Source organism: Aspergillus lucknowensis (assembly GCF_044049455.1).
Source record: "Aspergillus lucknowensis strain CBS 449.75 chromosome Unknown BJX67scaffold_28, whole genome shotgun sequence".
NCBI classification, from domain to species: domain Eukaryota; kingdom Fungi; phylum Ascomycota; class Eurotiomycetes; order Eurotiales; family Aspergillaceae; genus Aspergillus; species Aspergillus lucknowensis.
Window position 1 is genome coordinate 313,062 of NW_027263572.1, and position 23,535 is coordinate 336,596.

Here is a 23,535-nt window from a genome sequence, read left to right on the forward strand (position 1 = left end):
GGGGAACAGAGCCGAGGGTGATTGAAAACGTTCACATGTAGTACTGTGGTCTAATGTGTTCGACGGTACCTCGTGTCATGTCATGAGTCCGAAAGATGAGTCCTATATGAATCCTGCGGATACCCGCCCAAGTATAAACGCCGAGAGGTCTACTAGTATGTACAGCCCCGAAGCATCCGAAGTAGATGGATAAAGACAAACCCAAAACAAAAGCCGCCTGGTAAAGTCACGAAAGATATCGACAAGTAAAAAAGGCCGCCATGTAGAACTCATGGATTGGGGACGCCAAGAGGAAGGCATAAACAAGCAGGGCATATGCTCGAGTTTGTATGGTATCATGGGAGAGGAATGGGGAATGGGAATATGTCACGTAAAATAACAGCTGACCTGATGCAGTGTATATGCATGCTCGCAAAAGAAAACGAAAACGAGAAAGAAATGGGAATATGTTCTATCCAAACAAAAGACAGGGAGATTGGGATGAAGTGATGCTACGCCCTGATATGCCTGGTATCGAAGAGTTTTAGGCTGACCGCAGTGTCGTTCAAGCCCACAATCGGAGCAGCATCCTCGAGTAGTTCCCACGGGCGTAATTGGTATGGTCCAATGACACGACCGCGGTGCTGAAGACGAAGACGGTCGGCAACAGAGCTAAAATTCTCGGATAGCCTGGGCAGGAAACCGGTAGAGGCAGTCAGTGATTGTGCTTGGCCGGGGAGAACCCCTGGAAAGGTCCCTGACGGAGTCGGAGTGGGTGTAGAGCCGCCAGCAGCAGGTGATGGAACCGAGGCCGGAAGCTGGGGATTAGGGGCCGTACTGTCCGACAGAGGGCCTAAAAGGTAGAGGAACCGATGACTATTCTGCGACTGGAGAAGAGGCGGACATTTCTCTTTCAGAAAGCGCGCACATTGGTGCCGCGCTTCATCTGGAAATGAATCGATGAGTGACGCTGCGACATCCAAAGCGTGGGTTTGCAGCAATACTTCAGGACATAGCTGGCAGTTCTTATGTTGGAAGCGCTGAGGGAAGGAGTTGGTGGTTGGGGAAAGGTGGATAATAGCATCAGGGAGATGTGCTAGTGAAATGCAGAATATTGATACTAGCAAACGGGTCTGATCCTGTGGACTACTGGCTTTAGAGCCCAGTGGCGTAAACGTGTCGAAGGCAGCGCGATGGAGAACGGTCATCCTGAGCAGCGCCGAAAACCAGAAAGTGAGGGATTGTTCGAAGTTGATTTGCGATATCACTACCGGATCCGAGCTCATCCCATTCCTGTTCTCATAGAAATTGTTGAAATTAGCCTGCGTGATGATCAGTCTTTGGAGGAGTTGATCCAGTCTTTCCACAATAAGAGGTACAACGGATTGAACGCCAGCCTCGGGAATGCTGTACGCAAGCTTTTCGATGATGGTAAGGTATAGTTTCGCGCTTTCGAGTGAGCTTGTGCTGGTTGCCGCCGAAGGAACAGACGAAACATCCGAAGTCTCGTCAAACAGGGGAACAGAGAAGAAGCTGGCTTCCGCCCGCTCTCGAATCTGGAATCGTTAGTAAGTGAAATTGAAATCCCACAATCAGCATCGTACCTGCCGCGCTGCGTCTTGGCTCATCAAGTTGACTAGTCCAATCCAGTGGGACCTTTTGGAGCCGGAGTCTGCCACTGCAGCTTTGAACATCACATCAACTATATCATTTTTGACTTTGTTTCCGGTCTTAGCATTAAATAAAAGCTGAAGCTTCAATCGGCAGAAGGGGAGCGAGAAGTCATTGTTCATGAGAATGACTCTTTCAGCTTGCGAGCTGGGCTCGAGTTCTAGGGGAAGTTTGGTTAACGACAAGCTAGGACGACCGAATCTCGTGAGACATACCATCTTCGGGATGAAAACCCAGAAGGACATCGACAGCCTCCTCTAAGACCGTTGCGAACGGTGAATGGACAGTTAGTTTTCGCATGCAATATTCCGCCACAAAGCTAGATTCTTGCGTAAGTAAGGTACGCAGCAACGCTGCTGCACACGTAGCGAGGTCGACGCGCAATAGACTTGTGTCCTGAAATCCGGAAGAGAAGAACGTAACTGCGTCGTTGATAATATCCAAGGTTTCCTGGGGATGCTTGAAGAGAAATTCCTGCTGCGCCAAACGAAAGCGATACGTGACCTATTCTCGGGCGTTAGTGATTGAAGTCAGCAAATACAACAGGACGCGCACCAGATCAGCATCAATCTTGTCCTGTGGAGCAAGAAGTTCTAGAAGTTCTAGTGGCAAGGTGGTCGACTTCGGGCCTATCGGGTTCGCGTTCTCGCAAGCCAAAAGCTTCTTTACCAGAAGTACGAAGCTATGGATTGTGATGCACCCAACTCCGATGAGAGGAGGAAGAATCCGGGACAACATTGGCCGCGCGGAAGACCTCAGGAGCCCGCACACCCATTGTACCAGCATGGAATCGAGATATTTAGGATTAAACGGCCGTATGTATGCTAAATACCTGCAAGGATCGCTTGTCGACAACTTTGCTGTGTGGATATCACCTCCAATGAGCTTGGTGAGCGAATTGAAAACCGTAGTCATTGCAGATTCGTCTATGCCATTCCCGGAGGACAAAAGTTGGTCTAATTTGTCCCGGAATGAAGCGTCAACATCGGTGAACGTTGCCGGAATATGGTCAGAAAGCGGCGATGGTGCGGCCAGCGCTGACTTGCTCTCGATTCGAGCGAGATCTTGGCGAAGAAGAGTAACAGTGCTGGCCTCGCCTGGAATCCGCAGTCCCAGCTCGATCAACGAGAAGACAAAGTCCAGACTTAGAGTGCCGAATCTCTTGAGACGAGCATAAGACTCGATCAGCCCTCTGAACAAGTCCGATGCGGCACCAATGACACTCAAGGCATCGAAATGGTAATTGATACTATCGGAAGCCGACGCAAGAACCACATTATCTTCACATTCAGTAGCCTGTTTGAGCACGTCTGCAAGGATTGACAGGTCTCCAAAGCCCTCTAGAATCTCTCGAATGTAGTAGAACTCCTCAGCAGTTAGAGCGGATGCCTTAGAGTTGATCGAGAACGGGCCACCAATGATCTTCCTGTTGAGTCGTTTATTTAGATAGATCCCACGCATTGGTCAAAGAGCCTTACCTGGCGGTGTCCTTAACATGCTTAGCTACCCCCTGTCGCACCCACATACTAACCTCAGATTTGACGGCCCAAGTTAGGTTAAATTGCGACCAGTCGCTAAGGATCGCTTTGCTCGTCGTGTCCGGGAAAATATTCGGCAAACGCTGGCCAATGGACGACTTCAAGCCTTGGATGGCGGAACCTTCCTCCAACACCGACATCCCAGTTCGAGCAAGGAGTGTTTGACGAAGGTTGCGAACATGTTCCGGTAGACGTGCCATGGGAAGCTGAGGGAGGAGGGAAAGGTCACCAGACAATGCCTATAACACATTAAATTTTCGCACTCTAAGATACCCTTAGGGGAAGCGCACCTCATCATCCTTTGAGCTGGGCATTTTTGCGACCCCTTTTGCCATGAGCCACTGGAGGTATCTGCTGATAGAGAAAGTCTGAGATCGGGCCAGTTCTGAAATAACGTGATAAATATTGCCCATGTTCAGTTGAGCGGTATCTGGGACAGCACCGAGGAATGAAATGATATAGTATTCGATGTCAACACCAGAAATTTTCCACTTGCGTAGAAGCCTAGCTGCCGTATATACACGGCGAAGCCCAGAACGAAAAGGAGTCGCGGACCATTCGAGGAGCTTCGCAACCAGGGCTTGTTTGTCTTCCACTTCGTTGAGGCATGCCACTGAGATAGAGGAGATATCATGTGATGTTTTTATCGAGTCAAATAACTGAACCGCTCGTTGCTGCTCGGATTGTTGAGTGGATTCCGGTCGATATTTGGGCCTCTGCATCCGTGCATTACGTTCCGAAAGGTTGTTGAAAGTAGCCTTATCAACATGTTCTTTAGCATTCATGCAGGACCAAATGAGATCTCTATATATGTCCCACGAGTCCGGAAGCACGAGCGACGAGGTATGCTCAAGGACAAGCTTTCTGATGCAGCACGAAAGCCGGTGAATAAGGGGTTGGAGCAGTGTAGGTCGTCTGATCTCCGTGATCTGAACCCATGTTAATCATGATTAGCGTTCCTCTCAAGATTTGGACTTACCTGAAACAGCTTCTCAAGGAGTAATTCGGCCAGTCGTCTTCCACGTTTTCTGTGGCGCAAAAGGCTGTCCCAGTATATACCCAACATCGAAAGCCATACAGGGAGCATGTTGAGTGAGGTGCCCTCTAGCGAAGAGAGAAACCAGGTAAAGTACTGATCATAGTCAAGCAAGCGCTCGAAGAATAAGCGAGCAGTCAAGCTGGCCCTGTCGGAAGTCAGAGGTGGCCCAAGCAAGATGGGGCCTTTCGATACTAACGCGTATGTCATCTTGGACTTCCATTCCGCCGAGCCACAGGTCCCAATTACACCCTCCAGAAACTGTTGCACGCCACTCGTCCACTCGCGAACCCATTTAGTCTCCAACCCGAATGCTAGTGAGCCACTGGTACCCTTTCTTTTGAAGGCCCGGATCTCATTAGCGCCCACACACTTGGCAAGCCACACAGCCCTGCCGACGGGAATCCATTTGTTTAAGCACTGATCAAGGAGGGCCTTTCCTCGAATACCGTGGGGAATTGTCCGGCTCAGTCTACGCAGGGGTACGGACGGGTTGGCAAGATCACGAAGCCAGGCTTCACGCTTATTATCCGTCAAGGTGACGCGCGGCGGGGGCTTGAAACTGGATGGGGCGTTGACTATGATATGATTCTGTCTTTTCTCGAGGGCAGCCATAAAGACCGACGAAAGCATCTGCAAGCCTGAACGGTGTTTCAGTTGCGCATAGAGAGATGGGCGTGCAGTGTTGGATTCGTTCTGCGACACTTGCGTGCGGTCATAATGTCCCTGCTTCACCGATTGATCATTCAAGACATCCTCAGGGTGATTTCCCGTCCATGGTGAAAAATCCGCAACTTCTAAAGGTCGTTAGCGGTACAGTAATGAGGCTTTAACGGGAAGGAGGGGCAACTCACTGTCACCTTTAAGGGCTGGTGCGTCAGATGGCACTTCGACACGGAAAGGGGTTGTCTGCACTTGCTTAACGGGATAAGGATCTCGCGACTTCGTCGCATTACTTTCTAACTGCTCCGCCGACAGGGATTTCCAGGGCAAGTGGGGCAGCCGAGGGGGTGACGAAGGCCGTGTACCCTCGGATGTCGAAATTATGTCTTCCTCGGTGTCCTCTGAGACGCCGGAAGCTTCAGATACCAGAGTCTGGAAGGACCATACCGGGCGACCGCGCCAGGGAAGCGAGAAAGGTTTTGAGTTCGCTATTCCTAAAGTGTTCCTTGATTCCCCGCCAGTAGTCGGCGTAAGCCTCGCGTGTTTGGCTGATGAACTGGCAGATGCATCCACTTTCAGCCGTTTCGCAGGCGGTTCCCTCTCCGGCGCATCATTAGCACTTGAAGTGAGATCAACAACTGCTGGCGGTCCCGAATGCGATGAGAGCACGGGTGTGGGGAGGCTCTCGGACCGGAAGTCGGGTATACTGAGAGCCTGAGAAGCGTCTACATGCCCAAGACCGTTATCGAGTGCGCGTAGCGGGTGGCCCCAGGCCTGGACGCCGGCAGAAGAGTGAGGTATCATGTCAGGTTCATGGTGTATCCAAGCGCAGGATTGGTCATCGGAATAGTTGGTTGGGAGGACTAATCGACGGTAGATTGGGAGGACGGGGAGAAACGGCTCGATGGGTATCAATCAATGAGTATGTCTCTATCCATCTCCTGTGCGCAGTCGACGGTTGTCCGTTTTGTGGCCGTAGAAGCTGGGGCGGCTCGCTCGGCGACTGCTGGGAGGGTGGATGATACGGGAGCGGGAAATAACAGCCACGGAACAGCGTGGCCAACGGGAAATCGCAGTTTAAGAGTTCCACCGGGGAGGTGTCGTGCACAGGATGTCGTAATAAAAGAGAAAAATGATGCAGAAGCGAGCCCGAGAGAGGTTAAGAACTTGAAGGCAGGCAGACAGATAGACAGAGGGTCTGGGAAAGGGCCGAAGACGGAGACCGAGAGATCCCGTCGAAGATCTCCAGACAACGAAAGAAGACCACTGGCAGGGCAGGATGTGTTACGGTAATTACTGGGCGGTACCGTCCCCAAACGGTCACTTCAAGTTATCATTTCTTGGCTCGGCTTCGGGGCCGACAGGGTTGGATTCCGTAATATTACCGGGTGCTTACAACTTGAACATGATGGATCTCTTCCTGGTCTCACACGGCTTGTTCTCAGAGCGCCCGGAGACAGAAAAGAGATGAGATCAATAGCTGCTTTAACGACTTTGTTGCGAGTTACATAATTGAATCGGCTGTGATAGCCGACCATATGCATCTTCCAAGAGCCCAAAGTGTGGTTGAAACTGTTGCAAAAGCAGCAACTCTCAAGGTGCCTAGCCAGGCCCCGAACCATGTATTGGCCTGGGGTATTGTTTTCTGGGCAGTGTCTCCTCCTGTCTCCGGAGCACACCCCAAGGCTAGAAAAGCTCAAGAACTCAAGATACTCTCTCAGCGTGGGATCGGAGTCCAACGGGTCATGAGAGCTCCGCCGAGAGGGCAACCCGCTGGTTGGGAAATCTGTCACGGTCAGGCAACTGGAAGATAAGGTCCATCAGTATGTTCGGGAAGCAAGATTCGAGAGATCCCGTCAAGTCATTCCAGCTCTGACAAAGAAAAGAGGTGTGCCCTTTTCGGGGGCGAATTAATTGTTGAACCGCATCTCTTGGTCCAAAAGGCGTTACCTGTGAGGAGTTGGCTGATTCTGCCTCGAGAGGGCATGGCCATGACACACCGTATGATGCCAAGGAAAACTCCGGAATTGTTCAGCAACATTGGAATCGGTTCACTGCTTATTTTAGCCGAAGCCCTCTTCAAATGTCCTCCGAATGCAAGCCAGAGGAGTGCCGTTCCCAAGCAGATGACGAGAGAGAATGGAAAGAAGATTTCCAGAACAGGTGCTCAATGTCAGCAGACCGGGGGTTCTCTCAGCATATCAGACGAACCAAAACAAGTGAAGGCAAAATCCATGCTGCGAACTCCAGGGCGCAAACTGACCGAAACCTCGCTGGAAGCAAGCTTCCTCCGCCCACTTCCAGGCACAGGACGAGGCTTTCGGGCTGTTCTTCCTTGGTCGAGGTCGGGAGCAAATTGGAGGAAAGTACGAAGGATCCACTGTGGTAGATCTTTGTTCACATTGGAGGAGATCGTCCACTGTCTTGGCCGGGAAGCTTCATTCGAGCATAACTGGAAGGATCAGGGTAGCAATTTTGTGGTCTTGTCTTGGGTTGGAAGTTTGGAGATATCGCCCGACAGCTCGGCTTTTCCTCCGCCCAAGGTTGAGGGTTGTGCATGGTGCTGTGGCTGCCCTCTGATAACGATAATGCCCGTGGGTGGACCCGTGACCGTCCCCGACCAAGCTTGCCGCTTGAGGCAAGGCGTCAACCTCGGGCCCCAGGCGGATGGCAGCATCCAGGACTTTTCATCGCAACTTAGAAATACCAGCTCCAAGACTGGACAGGTTAAAATGACGTCCAAGAAAGATATGCGGAGGTTAGATCTTGGTAGGTTGTTGCCCCAAACTCATTGGATCATGGAACGCTCGACCGCTAACGCTGCCAATAACTACAAGCCATCCCTTACGTTGACCCCCCGAAAGACAAGAGCGATGCAGATATGACTGGTACATAATGACACCGAATATTTCTTGAAGAAGCCCTTGGGAGGATTGGGGACTGATTCTCTGGGTTAGGTGCCATGTCGAGCACAATGCCAATGGCTGCGGTGGGTTACAATCTTCACAGCTTACATTTCATGAACGCTGATGGCTCTTGTAGATGTTCATGCGAAACAGGTGAGAATGAGACTTTCTCAAAGGTGTTTTTCAGCTGACTGGTTCCGCTTGTCAAGGATGATTGGATGGTATGTGTCCTGTGTTGATCTGTATGAAGTATTTCTAACCAGTACCAGGGTGGCTTTCGTCTTTTCGCTCCAGTCCTGGCTAGGGGAAACTGCAGAGCAAAAAAGGACTGCTACGACCCCTGCGTACATGTCTGTTTTGATGTCCCGTACGTATCTCTCCCGGTGTTTGTATGGATGACTGGTGGCTGACTCGCAACCTCGGTATAGTGATGGCATTGGCCGTTGTATGACAGACCTCTCTGATGACATGTTCTGAAAACGTGCGAAGCTCTAATCAATGCGCTATAGACCTATCTTCCGATCTTCCTTCCTCCCCAAACTGCACGAGCTGGTTCCGTTCCGACGGCTTCACCCACTCCATCCTCGTAATCAGTCCCATGACGCTTCATTAGCTCGTGATGGTTTCTATTTCGATGCCCCCGCGGTTTCTCCTTGGTGACTGCGGCACCGATTGCAGGAAAATGTGGTATCTGAGGTGCCGGGATGTATATGTATACTTAGCAGCCTGCGAGCTTTCCATGGCAAGCGGCCCAGAACAAGACGGCCCTGTAATAATAACAATCTGGCACGTGGTATCCTTTCGAGTCTTCCTTCTTCCCACCGAATCATATCAGCAGCTCTACAGAATAAACTAGACACGGGCCCTGGACAGCTGCAAAGGTGCCAATTTATTCCCGCAGCCTACTCCGTCCTGAAAAAGTCATGCACTCTATCCCTGATTTCTCGCGCATCCACCAGCCCCCCAAGAGGTTGTTGGGTCGTACAATGATTCAAAGTCAAGGTGGCTTAGTCACACTTCAACCAGACCGCTTTCCCCCACAGGGCCACTAAATCCACAGCCGTGCCCCTCAAAAGGATCTTCCTTCGCTTTCTTCCTTCCCGACCTCATTCATCCCCCATCTTACCTCCACGCCACCTGCTCCCACACGCGGACTTGCGATCGCTCTACCAGAGACTTGAATCTCTCCCTCAGTTTATTTTCCAAGAAACGCTTTTAAGGGCCGTTGACGACAAAAGGCCGAGTTTATGTCCATCGAAAACCTTAAGACCTTCGGTAAGCCGTTTGCCACGCCTCCCCTCTCCCCTGCAAACCAGAGACGGGAGTGCCCATCCTCGAACGGCAGGTTCATAACTTGTATCTGCGATGTTGGATCGCCTTTTTTTTTGGACCGGGCCTACCCTTCCCGCTTCGTTTTCCATGTTTTTTGATCAGTTTTTGTGATCAGTCGCTGTTGTGGTGGGGTATACCCTGATCGTGATCTAAGGCTGACACGTGCTCCAACAGACCCCTTCGCCGAAGCTGACGAAGACACCGGCGAGACTAAACAGTCTCAAAATTATATCCATATACGGATTCAACGTACGTTCTATCCTCCATCTGATCTCCTACCTCCCAGCTGTTACAGCCGTCAACTTGCACCCTACCGTTGCACATCTCTAACTTCGTCCCATAGAGCGCAATGGTCGCAAGACCTTGACTACTGTCCAGGGTCTCCCTAAGAAGTTCGATCAGAAGAAGATCTTGAAGGTGATCAAAAAGAAGTTCGGTATGTGTTTTGCCAACTCCCCTGCATTCGACTGCGTGGTTAACATGTGGCCTAGCTTGCAATGGCACCATCGTCAACGACACAGAGATGGGCGAGGTGATCCAACTCCAGGGAGACCAGCGTAAGGATGTTCAGGAGTTCTTGACCGATAAGAAGGAGGGCCTTGAGCTTGACGCCAAGACCATCAAGGTCCACGGTTTCTAATCCAGAAGCCACACCCGTTCCGGCCCCTTCTTCCCAGTCCACGTTGCTTCGGGGATAGCGACCACGGCAGGCCAACCTCTCATTATATACCTGTTCGTTGCGTTAATTGGGCTCAACTGCAAAGATGCTGGTTGGTTAGTCTACTCCTATACTTGGACTTGGGCCTTTGCCGACCCGATGCATTATTCAACCCGCTTCCAAAAATCGTGGACGGGCGATTTTAAGGGATGTTTCCGTATCGAAGTACCTACCAACACAGAAGGGTTCTGAGGGGGATTTCGTGTCTTCATCATTCTTAGGATTTTGCCAGTTTGCTAGCTAATACAAGCAAATCCTGTCACATGTGTTGAATCTTTCTTCTGAAGTTCTCCGTTAAGTAGCCCCCACGCACTGAAGGGCCCTGCTCCTCCAGAGCTTCTATGCCCCCTCCCTCCATGCTCCGCAAAATTTGGAGGAGAGGACGATACTGGGGCTGTCGCCGCAGAGAGTGAACAACCCGCATAACATTCCTGGCAAGTTATCATCGCGTAAACGCCTCAACGCAGCTATTCCGCCCTACTAAAGCAGCGACATCCTCCAGAAATATTTGGACTAGGTTAACGATATCAATTGAAACTATACGCTTTTTAATAGCTTCATTACTTTCACCTACAGGGCCCCAGTATATGGGAGTTTTTGTTAGACAATCCAAGTCAAGCTGTACCCGTATGCTTGTATTTCGACAAGAATCGAACGCATGCATTGTATTGATTAGCATGTTGCATCTTTATGTTGCGTTAGCCCAAAAGAAAGGGGATAACAAAGTACTAGTGGCCTCCCTTGAATTCGGGAGCAGGAAAAATAAAACGAGACGCAGAACATCAGATTCATGGCACCGGGATGGGGGTCGACAAAAAGGTACTCAAAAATCATCAAGATCGGAGATTGGGGTAGGGAGAACCCCAGCAACCGAAACGCCGGATTAGTTATTTATATGATGAAAAGAAAGGAGATATAGAGCTTGATGAAGCGGGGGTCACGCTTCATAGAATCGTACACTTCTTGCTCCTTGGCTTCGTGGCGGGCCGGGGGTTCAGTACAGCACTAAAAGGATCACCGTCAGCTTCGAAGAAAATTTTAAGTCCACTGCGGAGCGTACCGAATCGCCTCGTCGAACACGCTCTTGAGATTGCGCTGTGTGAGAGCAGAGCACTCCAGGTACTTGTGTGCCCGGATTTCCTTTGCCACGGCCAGGGCCTGCTCATATGAAACAGGCTCCTGCTTCCTCATGCGGAGACTCTCAATATGGTGGGGGTCGTCTCGCAAATCGAGTTTGGTTCCAACCAGAATTATGGGGACGTTGGGAGCATGGTGTTCGATTTCCGGGAACCACTGCAAGGATGTCAGCTGTCCTGTACTCAGATTGGCGGGACCTGCCCGTGGCGACAACGTGTTGCGCGGAATCGGACTAAATACCTTGGACTTGACATTGTCGAAGGACGGAGGGCTGACGACTGAAAAGCAAATGAGGAACACATCGGTCTGTGGGTAGGACAATGGGCGAAGTCGGTCGTAATCTTCCTGTCCAGCAGTATCCCATAATCCTAAGCTAATCGGTCTGCCGTCTACCATAACACTAGCAGTATAATTGTCAAATCTATGGCAGACAGAGTCAATTGTCAATTCGGATATCACACGAAGGTCAGGAACATGGTCACGGACACGGTAGGTATGTATTCCCCGGGGAAGGCATTTGTTGTGTACGATATGAGGAGACATGTCTGGGATGTGCGTTAGCGACCATGTAACGACTTCACGGGCGCAAGAGGTGACGGTAACTAAGAGTTACTAACCTTGCCCACAGCACCATCACCTGTCACTACACACTGTTGTAGGATCTCTCTATTAGCTCTGGGTTGTCGGAGAGGAGGGCCAGATGGACAGAGCAGTCCTGACCTTGAGGGACTGAGTAGCAGGACCAGTCGCCATTCTCGCTCAAAAAATATAAGAACCCAAAGCTATATACACGCTTGCAACGATTTCCAACGGTTCCGGGGCATCAATCGATCCAGCGACGCAAATGATATAAATAGGAGGAAGGCCGTTGGGACCTGTGGGCGGAAGAGCTGCTTGCGGTGATACGGATGTATCTGCACGGCGAAGGATGGTACCGATCGATCAGCCAGGGAAGGGCGAACAGTAGAGCGGCGGTGGAGATGCCAAAGGGGGGTGGGAGAGAGTATAATAAACAAAAATGAAGAGAAAATCGCGAAGGAGAAAGTAAGAGAAAAAGGATGCAATAATTGCAGCGGTCGTCGGAGAAAGACGAGGAGGAAGCAGGGGAGGAGAGAAAGAAGGAGGGGATGGATGGAGTCAGTCGTCGGAGAAGAGACGTGGTTGGGAAGGGAGAGGAAGAGCGGAAGAGAGAGAGCCCAGAGAGAGACAGAGAGACAAGACAGCTGAGAATCACAGACTAACGGAGCTCACCTTTCTAGCGCAGGCACTGGAACAGCCTTGGATGGAGAGTGACCGTCCCGTCTGCTGGACGAGAATTAGTTGGATAGCAGAGAACCAACCACCGCCAGCCCATCTATCGTCGACTCTGGCAAGTTAAGTTGCCAGAGTGCTGACCACACCAATCACGACGTCAAATGCAAAAAAACCAATGATCATAATCGCTGTGCGACGCCTTGCGAATCAATTCAGATCTTGTCCTTTTGCATCTTGACTTTGGGAAGGCCCTGCAGTTCTCCTGAACCACGCACGGCCACCTTCTGGAACCGTGGTTCTTCCAAGCGTTCTCGGGGCCTGTTGCTTCCCACAGTTAATTCGATGATTAAGTATTGTTTGGCGTCGTTCGACAGCTACACAGGCTTCTCCGAGATGCAGGAGTCCCCCTTGACCCAGCGATGAGAAAGCACCACAGACTTTCCTGGCAGCCCACGAGTTATTCATCGTTACCACCCCCGATCTTGGGGGCCGATAAGTGGCGCCTGCAACATAAATAACTCCTCCACTCGTCCAGAAGATGCAGTTCTCCGGCTCGCTTCGACCTGACACTCCAGCATGCGGGGTAATTGATCCTCCGTGTAAAGGTCGTGAGGTTATCTACAATCTTCGCTTGGAGCGGCAAACTGCCCAAATGGTATCTCAACGAAAAGGCCAGACTATGTACATGACATCGCAATTCCAGGCCTGTGCAGAAAACAACCTTTTATATAATCTCAATCTCATCATATCTACATTATCGGGGGAGCGACAAATCTGGTATCAGGTAGTCCATCAAAGACCCAATTCAACGAGTCGAATACTTCGGAGAATCCTGCCTCACTGAAGAACGCTCCTTCTTGGTCAAACGTCGGCGGATAAATCAGCCCAGGATCCTCCAGGGACCCGTCCGGCTGTCGAGTGATTGCGGTTGTCGAGACGCTAGGATTTGCGGTGGTGGCTTGCGTATCCTCAAGACCCTTAGCAGGCCGGAATCGATGTCGCCAGCGCCAAACTGTGTCATAAACGTGGCTCATACTCATGCGACATCGGACCTTAAGCAGTAAGGTGTCGTCCCCTGGGCCTTCTGGAGCACCGGCATTCCACATTTGGGCCAAAATATCTGCGAGTCGAACAGGCCGATCGTGGTCCATGACACTGATCCTTCTCAGAGCCGAGATTGCCCCGTTGAATAACAACTTCCCGTGTTCAAAGTCAATGTGCCGTTGGAAGTCGCTTTTCAGTAGCTTCATGAGCGCAAACGCTGCAGATATAATCATCTGGAGAATGTAGTTGGTTGCATGACCGATTGGCTCTCCAGGTGATGTTTCGAGATCTAAAACTCGGCCAAGGAATGATGTGGTTGCGATGAAGAGTTTCGTCAGATCATCGCTTCGTGCGTTAGAGCCAAGGAAAACAAAGTACCGCATGTGTAATTCCGCAGCGCGTAGGTGAATCATGTTTATCTCTATCCGCACACTTGAGTTAGCCTCGCATTCATCGTCAAGGAAGGGGCGGTTCCTGACGAGATATATTTCTGCCAAACTCAAGCTCCATCTCCCGAAGCTCATTTTCCAAGAGCTGTACTATCAAAAGCTTTTCGGAACTAATAAACTCAGTGGGATCCGGCCTGCTGCTATACAAAGACTTTGTTACTCGATCGCAGAATTTTTCGATACATAAACGGGTCCGCAGGTCTTCCGAAGGGTGATAGTCTGCATCTCGAAGCGACGCTGGCTCAAGTGCCCAATCATAGATCGTCCCTGGAGGTTGTCCATACCCAGTGGCGACACTGTAAAGGTGTCTGTTAGTCTGCGCGCCCATCTGTATGGCGGAATCTTACTTACTTCTGAGCCACTATGTTACATATAACCCATGTCTGGAGTCGATCTTTCACGGCTTCACCTTGGCCTTCCATCCGAAATGTTGTAAACTCTTCAGCTTGAACCGGGCGATGCAGCCCCAGTTGCATCGAAATCTGCATCATCAGTCCGCAGAGCATGAAAGTTGCATCTGTCCTTTGGCTAGTGGTGGGGAGCGGCCAAGTGCAGAGAAGGCAGAGGCCCTTAACAATACGATAGTCCTGTGGTACGCTTGTGATCGTCGACCAGAGGAGTCTGCTGAATGGCCCTGACAGTGCGCTAAGAAGACCCGGTTCCGAGGGGGCCCGTCGGCTAGCAACGCAAATGATCGTCCATGCTTGAAACGGACAACGCCGAAGGTACTCCTCAGGTGGCTTCTGCGGATTCAGCAAAGGGAGAAAGGGGTGGTAGAACTTGAAGAAACTAGGCATAATCAGGATTAGGGCCATCTCCAGTGGAAGAGAGGGGACAAGCGCGCGCATACTGGTCAAACAACCGTGCTACCCGTTGCCTGGATAGCGACACATCTTCGAGTCTCCAGGGATCGTCGTCCTGGGATAAGATAGATCTGTCGCTGTGCATAGTCAAGGGAGTTGCTAGGGCCTGCGGTTCCAGCTTGGTGGACATGGTCCTCGCTCGATCTGTATTTCCGCGCCCAGGACCACAGTAAACATCCTCAGAGCATTGGGACATCTCATCACTAGCTCCCGCCTCAACAGCATGGGCATTATCGACATTGCTAGCGAGCCGCCGACGAAGCTCAGCTATCTCGCGCTCCATCTCGGCATTTCGCCTATTAGTGTTAGCAGAGGTTTAAGCAGATCGGGGCGCGGCCATATTGGTATCGTCCCTACCTTCTTTTCGAGATGCGTTTGAAAGAGGGCTCCACCTTGCATTCTATCTGGAGCCGCCGACAACGCGAACAAGCATCCGCTGGTGTCTGGACAATGTCACATCGCAGCTAATACACTCGGGATCAGCCAGAGGGATAGGAAGGAAGAAGGAGCAATGGTCTTCCAGGGCGTATAGTTCCTCTTGGACAGGGGGGTCATATGCAAGTGATCGAGACGAACTTTGGCTTACTTTTTGCTGCTTACATTCATTACAAGCTTTGCGACACCCACCTCGCCGTTTGCCCGTAGAAGGCGGGGTCTTTTCCATGTTTCCAGGCTCCGAGGTCCTGGTAGAAACGCCGGAGGCTGCCAGTGGGCGCTGAAGCCTAGGGTTGTGCCGAAGGTCGCTGGAGCTTCCGGGGGATGTCGTCAAGTTTGCATGCGGAGGAAAGCCATTTGGTGCCAGGAGACCCCGGTACCCAATATCCATCAGAATAAATCAGTTTTCGAGCAAACCGCCGGAATGGAGCCGCTGGAGAATGCAACAACCAAAGTCCAAACACGCAGGTGCCGTAAATCGGCAGAAAAGACTGGTGGTTCAGATGCGCGAAACTCGGCGATTCCGCCGGGTTGCTGAGTCATATACTTCCAACAGGCGTCCCCATGTTGCTTATCACGTGATGGGACCTGACCAAGCCCCACGCCAAGCCACATTCCGAGATGAACGCCTCACACCGCCGACGACTAGACCCGATCGAGTAAGGTGGTGACAAGAGGTACCTATTGACTTCACTCCATCCTTTGGCTGCTTAGGCTTCCGTCATTGTTCATTCAGCACGCCTTTTTTATCGTATTGTGCGCTTCTCATGGGCGTCCTGGATGCCAAGAAATCTAGTCGTTCAATTCCTCCCAGTTGTCTCCTCGTATAGTCACACATATGGCGGATGCCACTCTTCATGACGGCCCTGCGCCAAACACTCCTTCGTCCGGGGACCCAGGTGCGCCGCCCCTCAGCGCTGGCTCCGCCGCCCCCTCCGCAGAGGCCCTCGAGATCCGCCCAGTACCAGCCGTTCTTTCGGAGGAGGTGAAAGCTCGTTTGGATAAAGTGATATATTCAGATGTAGGGAACATACTGCTTGCTTTTCTTTTTTTTTTTTTTTTGCGAACACGTTCTCCGCTGACTTCCAGTCTCGTAGATCGGCGTCACCACTCTCCTGACTCGATTGAAGCAAAGTGTTGCCTCCGCTAGGGTTCGTTCATGCTGGTCCGACGCTGCGGTATTGCATGCATCACTAACGACTTGTTGCCTCCACCAAGGATTTTGCTACCTTCCTCAAGAAAAGGTCTGTATTGGAAGAAGAACATGCTCAGGGCTTGAAGAAATTGTCGCGCACACTCTATGACGCCGCACACCGATCTGAGAATCGCCAGGGCACCTATAGTCATGGCTGTGTCGAGCTCAATCAGTTCCACGACCGCATGGCAGACCACGGCCTTCAGTTTGCGGTATCTCTCCAGCAGATGGCCGATAACCTAAGTGAACTCGCAGCCAACATTGAGAAGGGCCGCAAGCAATGGAAGCACGAAGGATTGAACGCGGAGAAGAGAGTCATGGAGGCAGAAAGTTTGGCTGAGAAAGCAAAGGCTAAATACGACTCGTTGGCAGAGCAATACGACCGAGTAAAGACCGGGGAGAAAGCAGGTGGAAAATTTGGCTTCAAAGGCACCAAATCTGCCGCTCAACAGGAGGAAGATTTGCTGCGCAAGGCCCAAACCGCGGATTCGGATTATTCTGCGAAGGTTCAGGCCGCGCAGGCTGCCCGACAAGAGCTAATCGCGACTCACCGACCCCAAGCCGTGCACAATATCCAGCAGCTGATCTCGGAGTGCGACTCGGGTCTTGCACTGCAAATGCAGAAGTTCGGTAAGGTCAATTGCCCAATTGTTCACGCCTTTGACTCGCTAATGGCTTCTCCAGGAACCTTTAATGAGAAGCTGCTTTTGGGACAGGGCTTATCCATCAGTCCATTGAAGGAAGGAGGGGAGAATGCTGGTATCGCACCTAAGAGTCTTCGCGAAGTGATTCAACAAATCGACAACCAGAAGGATTTCCATGATTATGTCCTAAGTCATGAATCTAACCCTGGTGCTCTGACTTCGGAGCAGATTAAGTACCTCCGCCATCCCGTAAGTCCATCCGGAACATCTGCCATGTTGCCCTCATCTAACGCTCTGCCAGACTTTTGGGGGGTCATCCGTTCCAGCCGCCTCTAATCCACAGCCTACTTCCGCCCAATCTAGGCGGCATTCCATTGTGATGTCACAGCCTGTTTCTCAGCCGCCTGCATCTACGCAGCCCCCTCCGCAACTTCCAGTCCAAATACCAGCGTCAGCTCCCTTCGAGAGCACACAGTCCCCTCCATACCCTCAAAACCCAGAGGTGTATTCACCACCCCCTTTCCAGCCTCCTTATCCCACTTCATCAGCGGGCCCGCCCGAATCACACCTCGCGAATCAGCCTCCACCAGCAGTAGCGCAGAAAGGTCCATATCCTCCATTAGGAAATGGTTATTCCCCGAATCTTCCTCCTTTGAAACCAGTATTTGGCGTGTCGCTGGATGAGCTGTATGCTCGTGACGGCACCGCCGTTCCAATGATCGTGTACCAATGTTTCCAGGCGGTGGAGTTGTTTGGGCTTGATGTCGAGGGTATCTATCGGCTCTCAGGCAGTGCAAATCACATTAGTCAGATGAAAGCCCTATTTGACAATGGTTCGTTCTCCTATAACCCCTCAAACGAACTGTTTTTAATATCTACACCATAGATTCCTCTCAAGTTGACTTCACCAACCCAGAGAGCTTTTACCATGATGTGAACAGTGTTGCGGGCCTTCTGAAGCAATTCCTGCGGGACCTTCCAGATCCGCTATTTACCTCCCAAGCCTACTCAGGCTTCATCGAAGCGGCCCGTATGCTCACCAAGGTTCAGTTTTTTGCGCTCATGTTTGATGCTGACTCGTATCCAGGCATTGACGATGACGTCCAACGGCGGGACTCGCTGCATGCAATCATTAACGGCCTCCCAGATGCGCATTATGCTACCTTGAGAGCTTTGATTTTGGTAGGCAACCTTCTCATCGAATTTCTGCGGTGAAACGAAGTATCTAACTCCTGTAGCATTTGAACAAGGTTCAAGAGCACTACACCCAGAATCGCATGAACGCGGGAAACATCGCCATTTGTTTTGGGTACGTCATCGCCACGAGTGTCCTCCTTTCACCAGTGGATCACTAACAAACCGTATAGTCCCACTCTCATGGGCGCGAGCTCGGGCGGCAATCTCGCCGATGCTGGCTGGCAGGTCCGTGTCATCGAAACAATCCTGAACAACACATTCCAGATTTTCGATGATGACTAGACCCTCAGCCCGTTAAGTCTAAAACCCCGGGAGCAGGGCATATTGCTGTCTCCTTGACATTTATATATATTTTTTTCCCATTATATTACGAGTAGCCCTGTGCATCGCTCATCCAACACCCCTTTTTGTTACATTTGGTTGTGTCTCACTTATGTTCCTCACCATACTGTACATAATACCATCTGTGATTTAACGAATCTTCCGATGTGTCATCCTCCGCGGCTAACAGAGTCACCGATATGTGCCTCGCATAAACGCACATATTTCCCAGTCCTAGGTCTCGAGCGAGCTGAAAGAGGCAAAGTATATAATTACAGGTTTTTGAAAGGAAAGGAAACGGGACGGCAGGATATAGGACGAATGATGAGACGCGTCGTGCGCAACTCACTGAAGGGCTGTGGGCGAGGGAGTGCAGCAGACCGTAATGTTGGAGCTCAAGCAGGATTGTATTCCTAAACTTCTGTCGTAGTTAGCCCGGAAGAGTCAGAACCATCGGGTCAGGTAAGGATAGGTCGGGCCAAAATCGTAACATCCATAGGCTGAGGCATCGCGATATGGGGATCGTCTCATATCAAGGGAAAGAGAGCGCAGCTCAGGAGCTTATTTGTTTGTTCCCATTGCTTCCTTCATGGCTTCCAGACGGTCTGCGAGAGTAAGTCCCGGGGCAAAGAAAGGACTGCTAAGATCTTCGAGGGTTGTTGGTGTGGCATGGCCCCAGATGCGCCAAGCCTCCTCCTCACCCATCCATCGGAGTTTCTGGATAACAATGTATTCGGTGCAGTCCTGCTGCCTGGGAAGGGGGCTCTCGGCCGGTCGCTTACCAGCTGGCGTTTGTTGCTGGGTCTTGCCCGTTGACTGGCGACTCGTGATGCGGAGGACGACCTGGCGCACGCCGGAATCGGGAAGTTCGGGAATCACCGTAGCACGATCTGAGACAACACGAATCCCCGTTAGGAAGGTCGAAGGGGAGCGAATGTACTTGTCCAAGGACCAGGTGACTTTTTCGCCTCGGTTCCGAGCCGCAATACGTCCAATAAGGTTGTTCGCGAGGCCGGAGCAACAAATCTTGCGTAGAGTCGCCGCATCCCCACTGCACGGCAAATAGATTTAGCATTCGTGACTGGTATGGAGGAGGGTTAATCGCGGAACTCAGCTTACTTGGCGAATGCAGAGTACATCCGTTTGTGAAGCTCGCGGGCTACTTGTCGTCGCTCTCTCAACCGCAATGGGAGTCCCTTAATTTGGATCTTACTGTACGCAACGAGCCTATGACCAGTAAGCGCAACTAGACTCAATTGAGCGCCAATGAGTGCAGGAAGCCAACACTTACGAAGCAAAATTCTGAAACCCCGACTTCAACCACAGCCATTCGAAGCGCAATCGCTCGTTTGGTTGTTGGAAGATTGACGGTAGGTCCCTCCACAGCGGCCGAATAAAGGTCCCTGGCAGCAGTCCGATATCCTGCGGAAGTTCCGCTCGTGATAAGTTCATTCCTCGAGACTTCATACTGGGCTGTGCCGGCTGTCTGACCGACAGGGTTTGCGGCAGTCCTCGCTGTAGAGCGGTGCGTTGGGAGGATACGGAGAATTGCCGGCATTGGGAGCAGAATAATGAGGTGTAGGAAGGGGTGATGGTGGTGCGGCCTCGAGCTGCCGAGAGAAGCGGTCTCTTCAATATCTGGGGGGACATAATTTGGCACAGTGCCGGTGGTCTGCAAGTCGAGCTGATTTCGGGTTTGCCGACGATGCGATTTCTTTTGATGGCGCGAGAAATCCAGACTTGATGTCACGTGCCAGCGTCCAAGAAGCACAGTGACGGGGGCTCCGACTGCTGTTCTTCACTCCTTCTCACACGGTTCCCCCAAAGGCATCGTCGATCTGGCCAAAGCTCGGATCTCTTGCCTTCTCTGATTTTAGCGCCCTTTCCCTCTCGACCTCCGCAAAGCAGCTCACCCATCACCTTGAAGGGGTCAGAGGCGAACAACAAGTCTCTACGTCTCTATTCCGAGCCAACACTCTCTCGGCCTCTTTTCGCCTCTTTTCGTCGTTCCTAATTTTAAGTTCTCTTATGCCACGGCTGCATATGCCGTATGATTAAGGCTGGCTCCTCACCGTGGTGATGATCCTCCTCCGCCGTTCACTCCCCGCACACGAACGTCTCCCGGGCCACGTTCGGCTTCCAATTCATTTACTCCTTCGTCCTTCTTCCCTTCAATTGGCATCCCATCAGTAAATATCCGCGATAAAGAGGTGGCTTCGTCTGCCACGTCCACCATTGTGCCGCCCTCCCCCACTTCGGCGTCTCATACATCGGTCAGCACTGATGCCGGTGACTCGACCCCCTCCGCGCTACATCCACGGGTTGCAGTTATCTTGGGAGTAGATCGAAGGTGGTGGGTCCCTCTTCTCGTTTGCCGGGCGCTGAGCACCGCGCCTGCGGCATGGTGGGGCCTCCGATGTGCCTTCACTTTCCTGGCTGAACTCCTCCACATTCGACCCGGAATGGGACGTGAGGGATGGGCTGCGGCGATTGTTGGGAGTGTTGGAGCGGATTGGGATGTTGAGAGAAGATTTCGGGTGACCGAAGTAGCATTGGCTATCATGTGGGTATGTACCATAGCCTCGTGTTGAGCTTCGACCTCTGTACCCCTGAAATGGAGGCATCTTCAATTACTGATTCACTCATTTGACATTTACAGTGCTGTGCATCCGCATATCTTTCTTATTTCTTTGCTGATTGTATGATGTCTCGTTGGTATGTCCCTCCCTCGACCATCCCTTTATCATCAAGCGAAGAGAGTCGCCCCTGACTCGGTTTTGCAGGCTTTTGAATTATACCCCGCCAGCCGTTGTTATTCGTCTCCTCACAACAAATGGCCTGATTGCATATATCACTTCTTGGGTCCTCTATCTATCCGGCGCCTCTTCAGACCCACGTCTTCTTTTACCAGCCTGGATCTCGATTACAACCGTAAGCGTTGCCAGCGTTGCCATCCGCCATCACATGGTGCCTTACGTTGACTGATTAAACACGTAAACAGACATTGACCTTCCTGTATCACGCCACTCAGAATCATGCTACGATCAAACGTGAAACTGCCGCCTCGCTTCTGGTAGTATCCGTTGCGAGTTTTGTCAGTATGTCTTCACTACTTCTGCAGCTGCACTTAACCCGCGAAAATGAACCGGAAGTGCCGCTCTTCGTCTTGACGCGGAAACTCTGGGATTTTGCGGTTGATATTGTCCAGCGTATGCGGATCGCAAATGATGGGTTTGGAGAACTGTAAGCCCGAAAATGCATATCAAAGATTAGCGTAGATATAATGCCATTATTTGCAGTGGAGACTATCTATTTCTTGGTCCTGGGGTCAATATGAATCGCAATTAGACTTATCGTTACTCTAAGCTCTATTACACAAAAGGTCCACACCCTTTGCAGGACAAAGTCGCAGACAAGAACCACAAGGTAGAAACAAGTCTCACCACAAATAAGGGTAGTAACAAGCCTTACAGAATCACCATTTGTGCAGGTAAGGAATATGGGAATCTTCCATTCCCCAGCTGCAGGATTGAATTAGGCATAGACTAAGGTCTCCTAGGTATTCTGTTATGGGAGAGTGAACTCAGCTTCCAACTGCCTTTCCACACCGAATTATATTCTTCTGACAGACTTGGGGTATCTGCACAAACTTGCTGAAAGCAACAAAGACAAACAAAAATCGTTTCCAAGAGCAAGGTGCTTTTATAGCTTTTATAGACCCTTATAACAGGAATATCACCACAGAATGGCCTTAAGCCATACGCATCCTTCGACTTGGATGTACACCCGCCAAGGGATCCACACCAGTTTCCTCAACTTGGGATCTATTCTGCTTCAGCGCCTGGATATCACTAGCTTGACGTTTTCGTTCCTCCGCAAGTTTCTGGTTCTTATATTCTATCTTGGCTTTTCGGTGTTCGGACTTGCCGCCACCACCCGCACTAATCAATCATATTGTTAGTAGATACATTCCGAGGCAATGGAGACAAGGAGAGAGGTTACATACGTCAACTCGACATTGATCCGGCGCGGGGGGTACTTCCCGTCATCGAACGAAGAGTGATGATAGAGTTTCAAACATGTCTTCATCCGGTCGTAGTTGTCAAATTCAACAAACCCGAACCCACGACATTTTGTGGGATCGTCCTGTCGTGTAGCCACTCGCACGGATATCGGTTGTATCTTCTCGAAGTGTGCTTTTAGCGATTCGGTGTTGGCAGAGTACGGGAGATTCCCTAGAAGCTGATTAGCTTTACGCAATCCACATGCAAGAGAGCTTTGGGGAGCGGAGATCCTCACCAACAAAAACGATGAATCTGGCTGCCTTCTGCCTTGGGCCGGCAGCTTCCTGGGTACCGTTCGTCTCTGGGGCTTGTTCTTGTCTTCGTGTTGACTGCTCCTTTTCCTTTCGTTTGTTCTCCGGCTTCGACTTCTTGTATTCCTTCGATTTCTTCTTTGGCGACTCTTCCGCCACCCCTAACTCCCCTTCGACTTCCATGGACCCGGGTTCTGGTTCGGCACCGTTTGTCTCTTCTGCAGGGCCTCCTTCACGATCCTCTGTTATACTTTTGGATTTCTTTTCCTTCTTCACCCTCTTTTCCTTCTTGTCTTTTTTGTGCTTCTTCTTCTCTTTCGTCACGACGACCTCCTCAACATTACCCACACCATCAACAACGTCATTCTCCCTGCGCTTCTTCTCTTTCTTTCCCTCTTTCTTCGCCTTCTTTTTCTCGCGTTCAGTAACCGCAAGATCCTCCGACGGATTCTGCTCGAGTTTGCGCTTCTTCTCGCTCATTGTTCCTTGAGGTGCTTTGAGTTTGGGAATTTGAGTTTATATCCAAATAAAAGTATAATGGTTTTCACTTCAACCAACGAAAGACCAGCACAAGGACACGCAGGGAGGAGATAAATGTTTCTGATGATAAGAGGAGATCGCCAAAAAAAAAAAAGAGTCCCGGAAATTTCCCTTTTTTGCCGGGCGGAGAGCGCTGTTCCTAAAGGCGGTGCGAATGAGAGGCGTCTGCCTGAGGCGTCACCGTTTAGGGCTGGCTTCTGAGAGCTTCTTTTACTGCGGTCCATGAGCATAAGTAGGAGTTCAAGGACCTCCCCACCATCTATTGATGTACTTGCATATACGGGTAACATTCTATACT

At 51.0% G+C, this 23,535-nt stretch overlaps 8 protein-coding genes across 8 annotated transcripts; 3 read left to right on the top strand and 5 right to left on the bottom strand.

The window, feature by feature from the left end:
• Window positions 1-5,951, bottom strand: BJX67DRAFT_151939 (uncharacterized protein). Its single transcript, XM_071024804.1, has 8 exons — window positions 5,079-5,951; window positions 4,168-5,021; window positions 3,479-4,117; window positions 3,129-3,427; window positions 2,206-3,076; window positions 1,866-2,154; window positions 1,584-1,810; window positions 1-1,535 (listed from the first exon to the last, which is right to left on the bottom strand). The coding sequence occupies exons 1-8, from the start codon at window positions 5,689-5,691 to the stop codon at window positions 492-494; spliced, it is 4,836 nt and encodes a 1,611-aa protein (XP_070884995.1). The 5' UTR covers window positions 5,692-5,951; the 3' UTR covers window positions 1-491.
• A 1,524-nt stretch (window positions 5,952-7,475) lies between these two features.
• On the top strand, window positions 7,476-9,765 carry BJX67DRAFT_382398 (translation initiation factor SU; the record flags this gene model as incomplete). The annotated part of the gene is made up of 9 exons (XM_071033238.1): window positions 7,476-7,656; window positions 7,725-7,775; window positions 7,845-7,876; window positions 7,930-7,946; window positions 8,003-8,014; window positions 8,063-8,160; window positions 9,300-9,374; window positions 9,469-9,561; window positions 9,617-9,765. The coding sequence occupies 9 exons, from the start codon at window positions 7,476-7,478 to the stop codon at window positions 9,763-9,765; spliced, it is 708 nt and encodes a 235-aa protein (XP_070884996.1).
• An 889-nt stretch (window positions 9,766-10,654) lies between these two features.
• On the bottom strand, window positions 10,655-12,252 carry racA (putative Rho GTPase Rac). The gene is made up of 6 exons (XM_071024802.1): window positions 11,701-12,252; window positions 11,598-11,630; window positions 11,467-11,525; window positions 11,221-11,401; window positions 10,904-11,136; window positions 10,655-10,848 (listed from the first exon to the last, which is right to left on the bottom strand). Exons 1-6 carry the CDS (start codon window positions 11,731-11,733, stop codon window positions 10,788-10,790), a joined length of 600 nt encoding a protein of 199 aa, XP_070884997.1. The 5' UTR covers window positions 11,734-12,252; the 3' UTR covers window positions 10,655-10,787.
• Window positions 12,253-12,841: 589 nt separating this feature from the next.
• BJX67DRAFT_152013 (transcription factor domain-containing protein) lies at window positions 12,842-15,628 on the bottom strand. The gene is made up of 6 exons (XM_071024805.1): window positions 15,177-15,628; window positions 14,948-15,054; window positions 14,578-14,886; window positions 14,079-14,516; window positions 13,758-14,023; window positions 12,842-13,699 (listed from the first exon to the last, which is right to left on the bottom strand). Exons 1-6 carry the CDS (start codon window positions 15,414-15,416, stop codon window positions 12,984-12,986), a joined length of 2,076 nt encoding a protein of 691 aa, XP_070884998.1. The 5' UTR covers window positions 15,417-15,628; the 3' UTR covers window positions 12,842-12,983.
• Window positions 15,629-15,746: 118 nt separating this feature from the next.
• rgd1 (putative Rho GTPase activator (Rgd1)) lies at window positions 15,747-18,445 on the top strand. The gene is made up of 8 exons (XM_071024808.1): window positions 15,747-16,046; window positions 16,123-16,176; window positions 16,244-16,850; window positions 16,905-17,113; window positions 17,166-17,697; window positions 17,751-18,046; window positions 18,103-18,173; window positions 18,232-18,445. The coding sequence occupies exons 1-8, from the start codon at window positions 15,864-15,866 to the stop codon at window positions 18,341-18,343; spliced, it is 2,064 nt and encodes a 687-aa protein (XP_070884999.1). The 5' UTR covers window positions 15,747-15,863; the 3' UTR covers window positions 18,344-18,445.
• A 426-nt stretch (window positions 18,446-18,871) lies between these two features.
• Window positions 18,872-20,361, bottom strand: BJX67DRAFT_152350 (uncharacterized protein). Its single transcript, XM_071024809.1, has 3 exons — window positions 19,674-20,361; window positions 19,502-19,609; window positions 18,872-19,433 (listed from the first exon to the last, which is right to left on the bottom strand). The coding sequence occupies exons 1-3, from the start codon at window positions 20,030-20,032 to the stop codon at window positions 18,944-18,946; spliced, it is 957 nt and encodes a 318-aa protein (XP_070885000.1). The 5' UTR covers window positions 20,033-20,361; the 3' UTR covers window positions 18,872-18,943.
• A 370-nt stretch (window positions 20,362-20,731) lies between these two features.
• BJX67DRAFT_152224 (N-glycosylation protein-domain-containing protein) lies at window positions 20,732-21,709 on the top strand. The gene is made up of 4 exons (XM_071024807.1): window positions 20,732-20,949; window positions 21,042-21,097; window positions 21,166-21,313; window positions 21,384-21,709. The coding sequence occupies exons 1-4, from the start codon at window positions 20,845-20,847 to the stop codon at window positions 21,627-21,629; spliced, it is 555 nt and encodes a 184-aa protein (XP_070885001.1). The 5' UTR covers window positions 20,732-20,844; the 3' UTR covers window positions 21,630-21,709.
• A 54-nt stretch (window positions 21,710-21,763) lies between these two features.
• Window positions 21,764-23,310, bottom strand: BJX67DRAFT_357051 (RNA-binding protein). The gene is made up of 4 exons (XM_071029457.1): window positions 22,682-23,310; window positions 22,389-22,617; window positions 21,945-22,323; window positions 21,764-21,875 (listed from the first exon to the last, which is right to left on the bottom strand). Exons 1-3 carry the CDS (start codon window positions 23,175-23,177, stop codon window positions 22,134-22,136), a joined length of 915 nt encoding a protein of 304 aa, XP_070885002.1. The 5' UTR covers window positions 23,178-23,310; the 3' UTR covers window positions 21,764-21,875; window positions 21,945-22,133.
• Window positions 23,311-23,535: the final 225 nt, after the last annotated feature.